Genomic DNA, 20018 nt, shown 5'->3' on the forward strand with positions numbered 1-20018 from the left:
TGAAGAACAAGGAACACACCAGGCAGGTCCGAGATACTGTTGTGAAGAGGTTTAAAGCCGGATTTGGATACAAAAAGATTTCCCAAGCTTTAAACATCCCAAGGAGCACTGTGCAAGCGATAATATTGAAATGGAAGGAGTATCAGACCACTGCAAATCTACCAAGACCTGGCCGTCCCTCTAAACTTTCAGCTCATACAAGGAGAAGACTGATCAGAGATGCAGCCAAGAGGCCCATGATCACTCTGGATGAACTGCAGAGATCTACAGCTGAGGTGGGAGACTCTGTCCATAGGACAACAATCAGTCGTATATTGCACAAATCTGGCCTTTATGGAAGAGTGGCAAGAAGAAAGCCATTTCTTAAAGATATCCATAAAAAGTGTTGTTTAAAGTTTGCCACAAGCCACCTGGGAGACACACCAAACATGTGGAAGAAGGTGCTCTGGTCAGATGAAACCAAAATTGAACTTTTTGGCAACAATGCAAAACGTTATGTTTAGCGTAAAAGCAACACAGCTGAACACACCATCCCCACTGTCAAACATGGTGGTGGCAGCATCATGGTTTGGGCCTGCTTTTCTTCAGCAGGGACAGGGAAGATGGTTAAAATTGATGGGAAGATGGATGGAGCCAAATACAGGACCATTCTGGAAGAAAACCTGATGGAGTCTGCAAAAGACCTGAGACTGGGACGGAGATTTGTCTTCCAACAAGACAATGATCCAAAACATAAAGCAAAATCTACAATGGAATGGTTCAAAAATAAACATATCCAGGTTTGATTTGTTAAAAAAGTTTGAAATATCCAATAAATGCCATTCCACTTCATGATTGTGTCCCACTTGTTGTTGATTCTTCACAAAAAAATACAGTTTTATATCTTTATGTTTGAAGCCTGAAATGTGGCAAAAGGTCGCAAAGTTCAAGGGGGCCGAATACTTTCGCAAGGCACTGTAATTGATTTGATTAAAGCACATAGGATGCGTCTCTATATGGAAAAGTACACATTTAAATAATGTCGACCAATCGATTGGTCGAAAGAACAGACAGCTCTTGGTTGACCAATACTTTTTTGTTGTTGTTGGGGACAGACCTAGTACACACATTTGGCAGACGCTCTTATCCAGAGTGACTTACAGTAAGTAGTAAGGGCATACATTTCATACTTCTTTCCCCCCCCCCCCTCTCCATACCGTTCCCTAGTGGGAATTGAAACCAACAACCCTGACGTTGCAAGCACCATTCTCTACCAACTGAGCCACACACACACACTTTCTCCTCAGCTTATACTATAGTTTTCCTACCTGAGTGAGTTTGTCTCTCCCAGTCCTCCCACTGTTCCCAGTATAACACCGGTCCAGAAGCAGCTGTCTCCTAGTAACCCTTTATTCTGTCTACCAGTATCCAGACCCCACTCTCTAGCCTGGTCTACTGTTCCAGTAGACGTGCAGTTCCGGTAGCAGAGCGTTGTGCCAGTCCAGCCCAGTAAAGCTCACCAGTATTAGCGAGTCTCGCAGTTAAAAAGAGTTATGCCTGAGTCCAGTCCAGTCTAATCTAGTCCAGTTTAAATATAGTCCAGTCTTAGTCCTTGTCTAATCCATTCACACAGTAGCAACACTCCCTATCAATAATATAGTCCAGGCTTCTCTCCCAGTACAACAGACAAGTATTATTAGTTCTTTCCCAGTATAACCCAATTGTATCCCAGTCCAGTACCAGCTGTATAACCGACTGTCCCAGTCACTCTGAGCCCTCCTGCACCCGTCTCGCCCTCCAATTCTGTGGTGCGATACTAAAATAACCAACACGGCCCCCCTCTCTCCTCAGCAGCCGGGCAGATTGTCTTTAACTCTTAACCTGCCAGGCTCACCGACTGTCTGTCACACCAGCACACTACAGGCTCCTAATCCAACACAAAGAGAAAGGAGGATGACAAAGAACAAGGCACGAGGTTGGCTGCTCCACCACACCAGAGAGAGGGAGAGAGAGCAAGAGGAGTGTTCAGCTCAATCACTTACCTTTTGTTGAAAGATCACTGACAGGACAGGGGGTGAAACCCTCCCTCCCTCCCTCTCAACTCCTCCCTCTTTCCCTCCAAATATTAGTCCTATACACAGTCTCCACCCTGTGGACACACACACACCCAGGCCTAGATGAGATATATGTGTGTATGTGTGTCTGATTCTTCTTTCCGCTCATGACTGTCAGATTGTACACCAATATCCTCCAGCTCTGAATATGATCTCTGACTTAAAAACAGAACCATCATGTAACAAGTATTGTTGTAATTGTCATTACTACAAATAAATGTTAATTATTATTATTCATTTTTTTTATCAGCTTTTTTTGTACCTTCAATAAATCGGAATCGGTATTGGGGTTGAAAAATCATAAATCGGTCGACCTCTAGTAATCATTAGTCCAACAGTCGCAAATGAGCTTCTATTGGAGAAATTCAGGTATGTTTATCCCCGTTTCGTTCCATTTAAGAAACGTTTTTCAACAGAATCGGTGGAATGAATACACCCCTGATCACACGCAAATCACTTCCATAGCAGTCAAGTAAAAACAGTATGATCACTTTGCTTGTTGTATATAACTCATGCAAGACATTTTATAGATAAAAGGATAAGTATGGTATCATTATTAAATGTGTGCATGCTTTTCTCCTTCGAGAAAACAACAGCCGATTCAAAGGGGGTGTGAGGATTTAAAACACTTCTGCCTGCGGTAGTTGCCGGGAGGATACTCTTGTGCATCCTCTGCCTCTGAAGTAGGCAGGGATTTTTCTGCCAAAGAAATCTTTGAGCAGTCCGCCTAAGCGTTTAAAAAAATAAAATGGTTAATACATTTTCGGGATAAAAAAACACTTTCAGTGTAAACTTAAAAGTGACTCAAAGTAGATATAAATGTATGCAGAAAAGATAAATGGACCTATTTATTTGTATAATATAATCTTTGAGAACTAACAATCACCAAAATAAAAGCTAGACAGTCAAGGCAATTGAAAATACCAAAAACAATTAATTTAACAGTATTGGTCTTGTTATTAAGATCGAGCAAAATAACACACCATTAGCATTGGCAATTGAAGGAAATTGTCTTTAAAACAGCATAATTTTAAATGTTCTCAGCCTCCCGAGTGGTGCAGTGGTCTAAGGCACTGCATCGCAATGCTAGCTGTGCCACTAGAGATCCTGGTTTGAGTCCAGGCTCTGTCGTAGCTGGCCATGGCTGGGAGACCCATGTGGCAGTGGGTAGCCTCGTGGTTAGTGCGTTGGACTAGTGACTGAAAGGTTTCAAGATCGAATCCCCGAGCTGACAAGGTAAAAATCTGTCGTTCTGCCCCTGAACAAGGCAGTTAACCCACTGTTCCTAGGCCGTCATTGAAAATAAGAATTTGTTCTTAAATAGTTATATAAAGGTCAAATAATAAATAAAATAGTGGCCCAGCGTCGTCTGGGTTAACGAGAGTTTGGCTGGCAAGGATGTTCTTGTCCCATTGCGCTCTAGCGACTCCTGTGGCAGGCTGGGCGCAATGCACGCTGACACCGTGTTTCCTCTGACACATTGGTGCTTCTGGGTTAAGCAGGCATTGTGTCAAGAAGCAGTGCATCTCATCTGGGTTGTGTTTCAGAGGACACAAGGCTCTCGACCTCCGCATCTCCCGAGTCCGTACGGGAGTTGCAGCGATGGGATAAGCCTGTCCAATTGGATACTACAAAATTGGGGAGAAAAATAATAATGTTCTCTAAAATTCTTTCAACAACCATGCGCATTGCCACACCCATCACCCTTTTTGATCTAGAAAAAAAACACTGGAGGGAATCATACACCTTGGTTCATCTACTATAGAATGACACTCTTCACCACTTTTCGGTTTCCGGGGTCAAGGAGGAGCAGAGGACAGATTTTTGCCCAATTAAGAATCTCACGAGAGCAGTGCAGAGTGTGAGATATCAGCATCCCTTCGATTCACCCATCATCTCTCCTTTCCCTCTCTTCTCTATGACTGTATGACCCGGGGTCAGGGTTTAGAGGTCAGACTGGAGGGAGACCCAGAGAGACACGGGCCCAATCCCAAATTGAGCCCTAACTGTGACTGTTGTTGATGTGTGCAGAGGGTCCCTGGTTCGCGCCCGAGTATGGGCGAGGGGACGGTCTAAAGTTATACTGTTACACCGAACACAACAGCATTTCACCTTACAGTGAAATGCTCACTTATGAGCCCCTAACCAACAATGCAGTTACATTTTTTAAATAAGAATAATTACCTGTTACTTTTATTTCTTAAAGAGCAGCAGTAAAATCACAATAGCGAGAATATATACAGGGGGGTACCGGTAGAGTCAATGTGCGGGGGCACCGGTTAGTTGTGGTAATATGTAAATGTAGGTAGAGTTATTAAAGTGTCTATGCATAGATAATAACAACAGAGAGTAGCAGCAGTATAAAAGAGGAGGGGGGGCAATGCAAATAGTCTGGGTAGCCATTTGATTAGATGTTCAGGAGTCTTATGTCTTGGGGGTAGAAGCTGTTGAGAAGCCTCTTGGACCTCTTGCCGTGCGGTAGCAGAGAGAACAGTCTATGACTAGGGTGGCTGGAGTCTCTGACACCAGGCATAGGATGTAGGGCTAAGGGGGGGGGGGGGGGGGGGGTAAAGGTAAACAACTGTTTACCTATACAAATAAACATTTGATTGATTAAATTGACTTCTACCACCCCACACAACCAGAAGAGCATCCCAACAACGTGTGTGCAAATGTAGCCTCTTTATATCATATCCTTTTAACTGAATCAATGGACCCTTTCATCATATTTATAGACAGACTCATTATGAATTCCGTGTTACACAACGCACACATGGCCTCAATTCAGTCTGCTAAATTAACCTATTGTTCTAAGGTCGTCTGGAAATTTGCATAAGAAGGAAACCAGATTGCAGACCTGTTGCGCTGCAGACTGGGTAAATTAAATTAATTTAGCCAGTCAACTTGAAAACGTACAGCTAAAACATTTGACTAACAGCCAACAGAAACCAACAGAAGCCAACAGAATTTAGATGAAAGAGAAATAGCCGACAAGTATTAACTGTTTATAAAGCTAGGGCCAAATAGCCTCAGCTAGACAACGTTAGGCTAATTAGGTCGGTCGCTACTTACCCACTCCGTCTTCCGACTTCAGAACCATCGTGTAGCCTTTCTGTAAACTACGAATTATTTTAAAACAAATTACAGATTGCTACTTACTTAGCACCACTTTATTTAAGAGCTCAGATTATAAATATTTTTGTTGATGATAACTTTTTGTAGACGTTCTATCTTCAAATGTAACAGCTGTGAATTGATACTGAACTGGGGCGTCCCATGCGGTAGAAATGAGGCGTGGTTTAGGAACACTTGCTACTGGGTAGCCAATCAGATGCTTTGCTAAAACCGAGAAATGTGAAGAGAGAGAGGTGAGAGTATACAAGGACAGAGAAAATGATAGACGAGAGAGGGGAAGAAAAAGAGAGAGGAAGAGGGAGAAAAATGGGATAATGGAGGGAGAGGGTTTTAAAGAGCAGCTGTGTGCTTGAATCAGAGCTTCATTCACTAAGTTTGGCCACAAAGAGAGGAAAACAGGATATGCTGAGATAGGGAGAGAACGGGGGAGGAATATAGTCATAGGGAGCATTACATGATATGCCACTGATATCTGCAGAACCAAGGAGAAAAAGTTACTTAGAGTGCCTTGCACTGAATTTCTTCACATTTTATTGTGTTATAAAGTGGGATTAAAATTGATTTAATTGTCTTTTTTTTTGATAAACAAAAAAATGCATAACTAAAATATAGTCGTTGCACAAGTTTTCAGTCCCTTTGTTTAGGCAAGCCTAAATTAGTTCAGGAGTAAAATTTTGCTTAACAAATCACATAATAAATTACATGGATTTTTTTATTACTAACCCTTCCTCTGTCCCCCATACATCAAACAGTATTGAATTTGAATTCCAAGCACAGATTCAACTACAAAGACCAGGGAGGTTTTGAATGCCACATAAAGAAGGGCAGTGATTGGTAGATGGGTAACAATAACAAATCAGACATTGACTATCTCTTTAAGCATGGTCAAGTTAATAATTATGTTGTGTATTATATATTAAACCACACAGACACATCAAATATACCGTTGTCCTTCTGCACGGTGCTGCAAGACAGGAATGAAACTGCTCAGGGATGTTACCATGAGGCCATTGGTGATTTTAAAACCGCTACAATGTCTGTGAGGGTAGAAAACTGGTGATGGATTAACAACATTGTATTGACTCATCAATAATCACCTGAAGGACAGAGTGAGAATAATACAAATATACAAAATAATTTATATGAATCTTTAAAAAATATGTATCATTTTTTCTTCCTCTTTGACATTACAGAATATTTTGTGTAGATTGTTGACAAAAAATGGCCAATTAAATACATTTTAATCCCACTTTGTAACACAATAAAATGTGAAGAAATCCAAGTGGTCTGAATGCTTTTGTAAGGCACTATATATATTATTGGAAGGAATATATTTCAATAGCAAATCTGACCTTTCTCCTTAAGGAGTTTATCAGTAAAATTATTTAAACCATGGTGAATGGTGATTTTACCACAGTGGCAGGAGAGGGCAAGAGCTAAGAAAGAGAGAGGACTAAAAACACATTCAATGGACATTTTTATTGAGGAAGGTTTTAAGTACAGGAATAGGCACTAGATAGGCTTACTGTTCTTCAATCTCACTGTTAAGTTATATTTGGTGAGTTTGTTTTAAAACTGCTACATTTGTCTATGCATAAATGAGGCACACAGTGGAGAATGTCAGGTTATATGGCTCTGGGTGGAGCAGGCAGAGGGAAGAATAAGCAAATTGGCATATGATGTACACACCAAAAACTGATGGTTCTAAATAGTACCAGATAGGGGTTATTTGGCTTGTAACCAAATCCGAACCCTTTTTGGTGCTACTGAATATAGAACCCTATTTTTAAAGTTACATAAAGAACCATGCTCATGCGATTCTAAATGTAACCTGTATGGTGCTATAAAGGACAATTTCCCAAGGTTCTATAAATAACCATTAAAAAAGGTTCTATATAGCACCAAAAAAGGGTTCTGTTATGGTCACAACCCAATTTGGGGCTATATACGGAAAAAAGTCAGAAAAAAGTCAGAAGTTCTTTGTAGATCCTTTTGAAGAACCATACAGGGTTTTTTATTCTGTTCAGCCAATATTATATTGTTAATATTCCATCCATGTTACTTTTATGTTAATTGACAAGTTGAATCAGGTGAGCTACCTCTGGAACAGCTGGGGGTCCCTGAGAAGAGAATTGAAAACCACTGTCTGATTTAGTCAACCATTCTCATTTGAAACAAGGCCATACCTGAGTCTTCCAAAAGACAGCTTAATTGTCTATAATCATATATAATGTGTAAAAGCATAACACAACACATTAGATAAGCTGGAATGACACAATCACGCACGGGTGTTCAAAAAGTGCTGTGAACAAACCACACCCCCAAATAATTGAATGAGCCGCCTCCCCTTATATTTAATTAGCATTAAAAGAGCAAAGAACCCTTTTGTGAACTGTAAAGAACCCTTTTGTGAACTGTAAAGAACCCTTTTGTGAACTGTAAAGAACCCTTTTGTGAACTATTGTATTTGTCATATGCACCAAATACAAATACCGTGAAATGTTAACTTACAAGTCCTTAACCAACTATAACATTTTAAGAAAATAGAGTTAAGAAAATATTTACTAAAAAAAATAAAGAAAAAAAAAAAATATATATATATACAGTACCAGTCAAAAGTTTGGACACACCAAGAGTGTGCTAAGCTATCATCAAGGCTACTTTGAAGAATCTCAAATATAAAATACATTTAGATTTGTTTAACTCTTTTTGGTTACTACATGATTCCATATGTGTTATTTCAAAGTTTTGATGTCTTCACTATTATTAAACAATGTAGAAAATAGTACAAATAAAGAAAAATCCTTCAAAGAGTAGGTGTGTTCAAACTTTTGACTGGTACTGCATATCATTTAGTATAAAAATCTTTAAAAAACTACAAATATGAAAATAAATGAAGATAAAAAAGAAAATAACACCATAAAATAATAATAACGAGACTATATACCGGGGTACCGAGTCAATGTGCGGGGGTACAGGTTAGTCGAGGTAATTTGTACATGTAGGTAGTGGTAAAGTGACTAGGCATAGCTAATAAACAGCGAGTAGCAACAGTGTAAAAACAAGGGGGGAGGGGTCAATGCAAATAGTCTGGGTGACCATTTGATTAATTGTTCAGCAGTCTTATGGCTTGGGGGTTGAAGATGTTAAAAAGCCTTTTGGACCTAGACTTGGCACTCCGGTACCGCTTGCCATTTGGTAGCAGAGAGAACAGTCTATGACTTGGATGACTGGAGTTTTTGACCATTTTTGGGGCCTTCCTCTGACACCGCCTAGTGTATAGGTCCTTGATGGCAGGAAGCTTGGTATTGTTGTGCCCTCTTCACGACTTTCTTGGTGTGTTTGGATCATGATAGTTTGTTGGTGATGTGGACACCAAGGAACTTGATACTCCCGACCAGCTCCACAACAGCCGTGTCGATGTTAATGGGGGTGTGGTTCGCCTTCCTTTTCCTGTAGTCCATGATCAGCTCCTTTATCCTTTTCACTTTGAGGGAGAGTTGTTGTCCTAGCACCACACTGCCAGGTCACTGACCTCCTCCCTATAGGACATCTCATGGTCGTCGTTGATCAGGCCTGCCACCGTTGTGTCAACAGCAAACTTAATGATGGTGTTTGAGCCGTGATTGGCCACGCAGTCGTGGGTGAACAAGGAGTACAGGAGGAGACTAAGCACGCACCCCTGAGGGGCCCCCGTGTTGAGGATTAGCGTGGCAGATTTGTTGTTGCCTACCCTTACCACCTGGGGGCAGCCTGTCAGGAAGTCCAGGATCCAGTTACCGAGGGAGGTCTTTAGATTAGTGATGAACTTTGTTGGCAATATGGTGTTGAACACTGAGCTGTAGTCAATGAACAGTATTCTCACATACAGTTAAAGGCGGAAGTTTACATACACCTTAGCCAAATACATTTAAACTCCGTTTTTCACAATTCCTGACATTTAATCCAAGTAAAAATGCCCTGTTTAGGTCAGTTAGGATCACCACTTTATTTTAAGAATGTGAAATGTCAAAATAATAGTAGAGAGAATTATTTATTTCAGCTTTTATTTCATCACATTCCCAGTGGGTCAGAAGTTTACATACACTCAATTAGTATTTGGTAGCAATGCCTTTAAATTGTTTAACTTGGGTCAAACATTTCGGGTAGCCTTCCACAAGCTTCCCACAATAAATTGGGTGAATTTTGGCCCATTCCTCCTGACAGAGCTGGTGTAACTGTATCAGGTTTGTAGGCCTCCCTGTTTGCACACACTTTTTCAGTAATGTCCACACATTTCAGTAGGATTGAGGTCAGGACATGATGATGGCCACTCCAATACCTAGACTTTGTTGTCCTTAAGCCATTTTGCCACAACTTTGGAAGTATGCTTGGGGTCATTGTCCATTTGGAAGACACATTTGCGACCAAGCTTTAACTTCCTGACTGATGTCTTGAGATGCTGCTTCAATATATCCACACAATTTTCTTTCCTCATTGTGCCATCTCTTTTGTGAAGTGCACCAGTCCCTCCTGCAACAAACCCCCGTGGTGTTCTTCGGCTTGCAAGCCTCCCCTTTTTCCTCCAAACATAACGATGGTCATTATGGCGAAACAGTTCTATTTTTGTTTAATCAGACCAGAGGACATTTCTCTAAAAGGTACAAGCTTTGTCCCCATGTGCAGTTGCAAATTGTAGTCTGGCTTTTTATGGCGGTTTTGGAGCTCCTTGCTGAGCGGCCTTTCAGGTTATGTCGATATAGGACTCGTTTTACTGTGGATATAGTTATTTTTGTACCTGTTTCCTCCAGCATCTTCACAAGGTCCTTTGCTGTTGTTCTGGGATTGATTTGCACTTTTCGCACCAAAGTACGTTCATCTCTAGGAGACAGAACGCGTCTCCTTCCTGAGGGGTATGATGGCTGCATGTTCCCCATGGTGTTTGTACTTGTTCATCTGTACAAACAATAGTGCACGTGGTACCTTCAGGCATTTGGAAATTGCTCCCAAGGATGAACCAGACTTGTGGAGGTCAACAATTCTTGGCTGATTTCCTTTGATTTTCCCACGATATCAAGCAAAGAGGCACTGAGTTTGAAGGTAGGCTTTGAAATATATCCACAGGTACACCTCCAATTGACTCAAATGATGTCAATTAGCCTATCAGAAGCTTCTAAAGGGAAATAATCTGTCTGTAAACAATTGTTGGAAATATTACTTGTGTCGTGCACAAAGTAGATGTCCTAACCGACTTGCCAAAACAATAGTTTGTTAACAAGAAATTTGTGGAGTGGTTGAAAAATATTTTTTATGACTCCAACCTAAGTGTATGTAAACTTCTGACTTCAACTGTAGTTCTTCCTTTTGTCCAGGTAGGAAAGGACAGTGTGGAGTACGATTGAGATTTTGTCATCTGTGGATCTGTTCTTGCGGTATGTGAATTTGAGTGGGTCTAGGGTTTCTGGGATGATGGTGTTGATGTGAGCCATGACCCGCATTTCAAAGCTCATCATCGCTACCGACGTGTGTGCTATGCGGCGGTAGTCACTTAGGCAAGTTACCGTTGCTTTCTTGGGCGCAGGGACTATGGTGGTCTGCTCGAAACATGTAGGTATTACAGACTTAGGGAGAGGTTGAAAATGTCAGTGAAGATACTTGCCAATTGGTCCGCGCATGCTCTGAGTATACGTCCTGGTAATTTGTCTGTTCAACAGCCTTGTGAATGTCGACCTGTTTGAAGGTCTTGCTCACATCGGCTACGGAAAGTGTGATCACACAGTCGTCCAGAACAGCTGGCACTCTTATGCATGCTTCAGTGTTGCTTGCCTCGAAGCGAGCATAAAAGGCATATAGCTCGTCTGGTAGGCTCGCATCACTGGACAGCTCGCGGCTGGGTTTCCCTTGGTAATCCGTAATAGTTTGCAAGCCCTGCCACATTTGACGAGCGTCAGAGCCGGTGTAGTAGGATTCAATTATAGTCCTGTATTGACTCTTTGCCTGTTTGATGGTTTGTCTAAGGATATAGTGGGATTTCTTATAGGCGTCCAGATTAGTGTCTCGCTCCTTGAAAGCAGCAGCTGTAATCCTTCTACACCTGCATTGCTTGCTGTTTGGGGTTTTAGACTGGGTTTCTGTACAGCGCTTTGAGATATCAGCTGATGTAAGAAGGTCTATATAAATACATTTGATTTGATTTGATCCATAGCTTCTGGTTGGGATGTGTGCTTACGGTCACAGTGGGAACGGTGTTGTCGATGCACTTATTGATGAAGGCGGTGACTGAGGTGTTATACTTCTCAATGCCATTGGATGAATACGGGGAACATATTCCTGTCAGTGCTAGCAAAACTGTCCTGTAGCTTAGCATCCACTTCCGCATTGAGTGAGTCACCAGTACTTCCTGCTTTTGCTTGTAAGCAGGAATCAGAAGGATGTAATTACGGTCAGATATGCCAAATGGAGGGGGAGGTAAAGCTTTGTACGTGTCTCTGTGTGTGGAGTAAAGGTAGTCTAGAGATTTTTTTCCTCTGGTTGCAGATGACACGCTGGTAGAAATGAGGTAAAACACATTATAATCCCCGGCCACTAGGAGCGCCGCTTCTGGATGAGCATTTTCCTGTTTGCTTATGGCTTTATGCAGTTCGTTGAGTGTGGTCTTAGTGCCAGCATCGGTTTGTGGTGGTAAATAGACGGCTATGAAAAATATAGATGGTAGATTGTGTGGTCTACAGCTTATCATTAGGTAAGACTTCCTTAATATTAGACATCGCGCACCAGCTGTTATTGACAAATAGACACACACCACCACCCCTCATCTTACCTGACGTAGCGATTCTGTCCTGCCAATGCACTGAAAACCCAGCCAGGTGTATATTATCCGAATAGTCGTTCAGTCACCACTCGGTGAAACATAAGATTTTACAGTGTTTAAATGTCCCATTGGTAGGATGGTCTCGAACGGAGGTCATCCAGTTTATTCTCCAGTGATTGCACATTGACCAATAGAACGGATGGTAGAGGCGGGTTACTCATTCGCCAACGAATTCTCACAAGGTACTCGGATTTGCACCCCCTGTATCTCCATCTTTTCTTCATGCGAATAGTGGGGATTTGGGCCTGCAAAAGTATATCCTTCGCATCAGACTCATTAAAGAAAAAATCTTTGTCTAGTTAGTGGTGAGTAATCGCTGATATCCAGAAGCTCTTTTTGGTCATATTTGTTTTGTATTTTGTATTTATTTTATTTAACCTTTATTCAACTAGGCAAGTTAAGAACAAATTCTTATTTACAATGACAGCCTACCCCGGCCAAATCCGGATGACGCTGGGCCAATTGTGCGCTGCCCTATGGGACTCCCAATCACAGCCGGATGTGATACAGCCTGGATACAACCAGAGTCTGTAGTGACACCTCTTGCATTGAGATGCAGTGCCTTAGACTGCTGCGCCACATAAGAGACAGTGTCAGCTACATTATATACGAAATAAGTTACAAACAATACAAAAAACCATACAAAATAGCACAATTGGTTAAGAGCCCTTAAAAGGGCCGCCAACCCCTCCGGCACCATTATCTTTTTGAAGATCATTGAAGACCTTTGAGTCATTATGATTCCACATACTCTGAGTGTTCAAAACATTAAGAATGTCTTCCTATTATTGAGTTGTACCCCCCCTTTTGTCCTCAGAACAGCCCCAATTCATCAGGGCAAGGACTCTACAAGGTGTCGAAAGCATTCCACAAAGATGTTGGCACCGTTTTGACTCCAATGCCCCCACAGTTATGTCAAATTGGCTGGATGTCCTTTCGGTGGTGGAACATTTTTGATACACACGGAAACCGTTGAGCGTGAAAAAACCAACAGCTTTGCAGTTCTTGACACAAACCGATACACCTGGAACCTACTACCATACCCTGTTCAAAGGCACTTAAATCCTTTGACTTGCCCATTTACCCTCTGAATGGCATACATACACAATCCATGTCTCAATTATCTCAAGGCTTAAAAATCTTTCTTTAACCGGTCTCCTCACCTTCATCTACATTGATTGGAGCAGATTTAACAAGTGACATCAATAAGGGATCATAGCTTTCACCTGGATTCACATGGGAGGTCAATTTCATGAAAAGAGCAGGTATTCTTAATGTTTTGTGAATTCAGTGTACACAACACATTAGATAACCTGGAAAGACACTCTTACGGTTGCACAAAAAGAACAGTGCACAAATCACGCACCAAAATAGTCTAATGAGCCACCTCCTCTACATTTAATTATCACTCAGAGAGAAAATAACCCTTTTGACGAATGTACAGAACCACTTAAGAGCTCAAAGTTTTATTTGAGTCATTATGGATTCACATAAAACAATCACCTTTCCCAAAGAACCCTTAAGGAACCCTCATTTTTTGGTGTGTATATGACATTGTATTGTTCAGTTTGGTTGAAAACACATATCCCCGTACAGAACAAACAGAAGCCCCTGTTCCTATAAGCAGGAATATAGACCTGAAAGTATTATTATATATACACTGAACCAAAATATAAACACAACATGCACACAACATGCAACGATTTTGAAGATTTTACTGAGATAATCAGTCAATTGAAATAAATTCATTAGGCCCTAATCTATGGATTTCACATGACTGGGAATACAGACATGCATCTGTTGGTCACAGATACCTTTAAAAAAAAGTAGGGGCGTGGATCAGAAAACCAGTCAGTATCTGGTGTGACCATCATTTGCCTCATGCAGCGTGACAGGCTGTTGATTGCATAGAGTTGATCAGGCTGTTGATTGCATGGAGTTGATCAGGCTGTTGGTTGTGGCCAGTGGAACGTTGTCCCACTCCTCTCCAATGGCTGTGCGAAGTTGCTGGATATTGTTCGGAATTGGAACACACAGTCGTACATGTTGATCCAGACCATCCCAAACATGCTCAATGGGTGACATGTCTGGTGAGAATGCAGGCCATGGAAGAACTGAGAATTTTCAGCTTCCAGAAATTGTGTATAGATCCTTGAGACCTTACTCCGTGCATTATCATGCTAAGACATGAGGGGATTGCAGAGGGTGAATGGCACCACAATGGCCCTCAGGATCTCATCAAGGTATCTCTGTGCATTCAAATTGCCATCGATAAAATACAATTGTGTTCGTTGTCCGTAGCTTATGCCTGCCCATACCATAACCCCACCGCCACTACGGGGCACTCTGTATACCATAACCCCACCGCCACTACGGGGCACTTTGTTCACAATGTTGACATCAGCAAACCACTCGCCCACATGACGCCATACACGTGGTCTGCGGTTGTGAGACCAGTTGGATGTACTGCCAAATTCTCTAAAACAACATTGGAGGTGGCTTATGGTAGAGAAATTAACATTAAATTCTCTGGTAACAGCTCTGGTGGATATTCCTGCAGTCAGTATGCCAATTGCACACTCTCTCAAAACTTGAGACATCTGTGGCATTGTGTTCTGTGACAAAACGGCACATTTTAGAGTGACCTTTGATTGTCCCCAGCACAATAAAAGGCCAATGATCATGCTGTTTATTAATCTTATTGATATATCACACCTGTCAGGAGAATGTATTATCTTGGCAATGGAGAAATGCTCATTAACAGGGATGTAAACAAATTTGTGCACAAAAATTTAGAAATAATGTAACGGTTTTCTTCGTGAGAAGGAGAGTCGGACCAAAATGCAGCGTGTAGATTGCGATCCATGTTTTAATGAACAAACGTAAAACACGAATCAGTACAAACACTACAAAATAAAGAACGTGATGAACGTAACGAAAACCTAAACAGCCCTATCTGGCGAAAACACATAGACAGGAACAATCACCCACAAACACACAGTGAAACCCAGGCTACCTAAATATGGTTCCCAATCAGAGACAATGACGAACACCTGCCTCTGACTGAGAACCATATCAGGCTGAACATAGAAATAGACAAACAAGACATGAAACATAGAATACCCACTCAGATCACACCCTGACCAATCAAAACATAGAAAATACAAAGTAAACTATGGTCAGGGCGTGACAAATAAGCTTTTTGTGCTTATTGACATTTTCAGGCATCTTTTATTTCAGCTCATGAAACATGGGACCAACAATTTTAGATTTTAGATATATATATATATAACTGCAAAACCTACCCTAAAATCTATAGTAAAAAAAGCTAAAATACTGTAGTCCAATCTAGTTCTCTATACATCAAGTAGCAGGGACATATGACATTTACTGTATGTTTCAGCCCAATAGTAGCCCAGCAACGAACAAGCTACCGTTGGTTCCTGGAGCAACAACATTCTCATCTGGTTGTACTCTGGAGTCAACGGGATATAAGCACAGCAGGCATGCACAGGCTTTAAACTGTGGTCCTGTCTCCTCTTCAGTCATTCTCATATCGACGTAATCTGTAGAAAGAAAAATACAGGATGTAAAATTAAAATAGCAGTGATAAAAGTGTTATACTAGTTTAGAATTACACATTGGTGTCAGGGTGTGGCCTTAAAGTAGTGAATCAATAATTGATTGATAATTGATAATTATTATGGCGTGCTAGCCCCCTGTATATACTGTCCGCTACTGCTAGCCGATGGCCTAGCTTAGCATGCTAGCCCATTGTATATACTGGTCTATTGTGTGCTACTATCCACAGCCTGCGGCCTGCTAGCCTATCGTGCTAGCTCACCACTGTCGCCTATGCTAGCCACCCGGTACCCTAGCAAATGGCTCTAAAGTGTGACCAAATTTTTGCCCCCATGACCAGTACTTTTGTTTTGGGAGCACCGTGTGGCTAAAAAAATTGTCCAATAAAAAACATAACAAGTCAAAAGCACATAAAGTGCGGGGACAAGTGCATTGGGGCAGGGGCTGGAGTAGCTCTCCAAAACTCTAGGTTGCATTCTGCCTTTCCCTACAGTTTTCAGTGGTTAGTTTCGCCCACGACTAGCTCATGTGAACTACAATCCCGACACTGTGGTTTAACATTTAGAAAGGTCATCGCTTGCAATACGGCTTTCGAAACATATGGCCCTTAACTTTCATCAGGGATAAATAATTATTCAAATAAAAAAGACACACTTGCTGTAGCAGTTGTGCACAGATTCATTCAGCTATGCGTGCCTCCAACCAATGAAACTTCACTTCCGATACACTTATAATTACACAGAATTGTTCGGAGCAAGCTAGATAGCTAATTAGCACAGAAGGTTGCCTCTGACTTCCGTCTGTTTCCCGTAAACAAGTGCTGTAACAAGTGCTGTAACACTAACCTTAACCCTATAAAAGGTGTGTATTAATGTAACCTTTTAACGTGTTAATATACAACAACAAAACTCCATCACACAGAAGACGCCTTCATCCAATGACTCTTATGTGTAATATAATAGCAATGAGAGTCATGATCAGTAGCCAAGGCTGGAGCAACATCAATATGTCTACTACCAGGTAGCCGTATTTGACAGGCAACAGGTGGCAGCCCAAGTCGGTCAACAGGCGGAGCTAACTGAGCTGGAGATTAAATTTAACACTGTTTATTGCATTGCCAAAGAGGCTGTAACCAAATTCAGACCCAAGTTACTCACCCAGAAAATAATGGATTATAAATCAACCCGACATATGGAAATGAGGTGTCCTTCGCAAACATTATTGGCACAATTGAAGACACTATCTGGGAAAAGGATTAGTGCCATCCGGGATCCTTGGGATACTCCTACCCTAAACCCTAACCCTAAAAGCAAGTTGATGTATTAGCTAAATTCTAGATCAAAGAAATTGATTAGTTATTGTGAGAGGAGACTAAACATTTATTACATTATCCAAGTGTCAGTTAATAGTCAGCATGTTGCCTTGTTACAACATTAACATTATTAGTTACATAGTTTTTTATTATTATTTTCATTATCTGTTACCTGTACTTTTAAATGCATAAAGATTTTGTCGCCTAAACTTTATAAATATATTTGCTGTTGCACGTTTGAATACAATTAATGTTCAGTTTTGTATGTTACATTCTACATTAAGAAAGAATGATAGAACAGTAATTTGCAGTAAAAAATATATATAAATTATTGTGCTCTTAAATTTTGTCTGGTGCTCCTTACTTTTCAACGTTAGAAGCACCAGTGCTACCAAATAAAAAAGTTTATTTAGAGCCTTGACTCTAGCCAACTGTTAATTGATATACTGTATACTGTGCCAACACTGTTAGCCCAGCACTACTAATGCTACTTGTTGCCTATATTGTTTATATTGAGTGCTACGTTTAGTCTGCGAAACCTGTGATGCCATTATCCACAATGTAGGCCCTATGCCATACCTGTCTTTGTACTGCTTCCATTGCACTGCTAGCCTACATAGTATCTTGTTAGCATACATTGCTGTTACCCTGATATTACACATTTAATACATGCTGTCTGGTGCTGTCGGGCACCAGATTTCTATATCATATGGTTAGCTTATAGATGATATTTGAAATACCTATGCAGGCTTTGTAAGGCTTGGCAAGCATCTGCAATGTTATCGGGCAGGAACGCGGCCATTATGTAGAACAAACATGTTAAATACATATTTGTATTACTTTAATCTCTTTACTAGTACTTTAAAACAATGCTAGCCTTTTTCACTTTTGATGTGATCATTATTTTGGTTCCAGGCACCCTTTCATTTGCAAGAGTGTAAGAGTCGAGTGTGTTCTCTCCCTTCATTACCGTGCTATGATACAGTACATACAAAAGAAAGAGAGAAAATAGTTCCCAGTTGTTTTCAGTAACATATCACATTAAGTATATTTATATAGAGTAATGCTTACCTGCCATACTCGGTTGAAAATCTGAAAATATCTTGTGTAAGCTCCTAGTCAGCGAAAGATTTACTGTAAAAAAAAATCCTTTCATTTTTACAGTAAATTACTGGCAGCACAGTAGGCAGTAGGTTACTGTACATTTAAAGTAAATTACTGGCAGCACAGAAGCCAGTAAATTACTGTAGATTTACAGGACCTTTACTGTAACACAAATTGCCTGCATATTCCTGGAACACCTGATTACAGTAACATGCTGTATTTCTAGAATTTACAGTGCATTACTGGATGCACAGTGGTAAGTAAACTGTTGCAGATTTACAGTGCAGGTAGCTAGTGTCAACGGCAGGCAATACAGTACAGTACATTAGGTATTTCGATACTTTCAATACCTATTTTGTCATTTGTATTTCACTAACCTGAACTACAATTCATGTAGCCTATTTTCTAACAGTTTAATTACAGTAGAATACATGTTTTTGGTATTTTCTAATACAAATATATACCTGCAAGTAGCCTGCTTAACTACAACATTCACGATAACAGTAACACAATCTTTTTACTTGCTATATTCTTGTTTACCTTAGTTTAATATACTGACTGTAAATCGCTCTGGATAACAGAGTCTGCTAAATGACCAAAATGTAAATGTAATAAAAATGTAATTACATATTCACTGTTAGCAATTGCTCACAGTAAATATGTAATTATATAGTCTGTGTTTTAAATCACTTGCACTTGAGAAGAGAAACCGATAAACAGGATGGAAGTAGAGAGGGACTTGGCAGCTTTGTGCTTGAATTAGAACTTTATTTACAGAGTTTGGCTTTGAAGAAAGAAATGACAGAGCGGGAAAGAGAGAGAGGTAGTGGGAGAGAGAGGGGGGGAAAGCGAGACAAAAATAAAGATAAAGACTCATCGCACACTCAGACACACTTTCTCTCTCTCTCTTGAAATGTGTTAATTTATTTGACAATTTAAAAGCACAATTCAACTACACATCTGAAAACAATGTATTTAAAATCATTGCGGATAACAGACGAAAGTTGATCAACTTATTTCCATTGTGGTCCTCTTGTTTTGGCCCGTAGGAAATAAGTTGTTCAGCTTTTCTGTGTTATCCTTGATCATCAGAGATGAGGGATGACTTACCTTGAGTTGCTGCAGGTCTTGCTGTTGGACAAAGAAAAGTCTGGAAACTGGAGGCACACAGCTCACTAACCGTCCCCATCATAGCACTGTGTGTGTGTTTGTGTGGCCTGTGTGAGTTGAACTAGGTGTTGAAGCTAAGAGCCCCAATGTTCTTAGCGTCTCTCCTCTTTTTGCTGTCCTCTCTCTTCTTCTGTCTCTGTCTGTCCCTCCAAGCAGCCCCCCCTCCACGCATAAGTTTATGAATCACAAAAGTGAAGCATCCTCTCTAGGTTCAGCTTTCCAGACTCCAGCGCTCTCTCCCCTCCTCTGCCACACACTAACTGACTACAATTAGTACGTTCTCTTTTTCTCTCACTCCCCTCTCTCTCTCTCTCCTCTTCAATCTCATTCGTTCACTTGACCTCTATATTTTTCAAGGTGCTGCTTACACACACTCTCTCCAGCACCCTCTCTCTCTAGCAGTTGCTGAGATATTCTTAGAGCTGATGACATATTAGACACACACACATGCAGACGCGTGCGTGCGCACACACACACACGTACACACACACACACACACACACGCCTGCTGCTCCACTCATACAGACTCATAAACACACCTCCTGTTTCACATCCACCCACACACACATCATAATCCCCCACTCAGACCTGCTAGGCATCCAAGTCACACTATAGGTACTGCACACACACACACACACACACACACACACACACACACACACACACTGGCTATATACAGCACTTACAATCATACATGTACCAGTGCCGTTTAAGATGAGTGAGGACAAAAAAAAATCTCATGAGCATGGCCTTATTTCTATTACAGCATGTT

At 40.9% G+C, this 20018-nt stretch overlaps 1 protein-coding gene across 3 annotated transcripts in view; it reads right to left on the reverse strand.

The window, feature by feature from the left end:
- Positions 1-19508, reverse strand: part of LOC110502744 (cytohesin-1) — a 46114-nt gene extending 26606 nt beyond the window's left edge. The window contains exon 1 of one of the 3 annotated variants that reach the window (XM_090217270.1): positions 19187-19508. In XM_090217270.1, the coding sequence (XP_090073396.1) occupies positions 19187-19268 (82 nt within the window). In that variant the 5' untranslated portion in view covers positions 19269-19508. Of the gene's footprint in view, positions 1-1307; positions 2023-5165; positions 5396-19186 lie in introns of those variants that run through there. The other 2 variants (XM_090217271.1, XM_090217272.1) reach the window with 2 other exon arrangements.
- Positions 19509-20018: the final 510 nt, after the last annotated feature.

The sequence above is a fragment of the Oncorhynchus mykiss genome, chromosome 23, assembly GCF_057628025.1.
Source record: "Oncorhynchus mykiss isolate SJ-2025 chromosome 23, ASM5762802v1, whole genome shotgun sequence".
NCBI classification, from domain to species: Eukaryota; Metazoa; Chordata; class Actinopteri; order Salmoniformes; family Salmonidae; genus Oncorhynchus; species Oncorhynchus mykiss.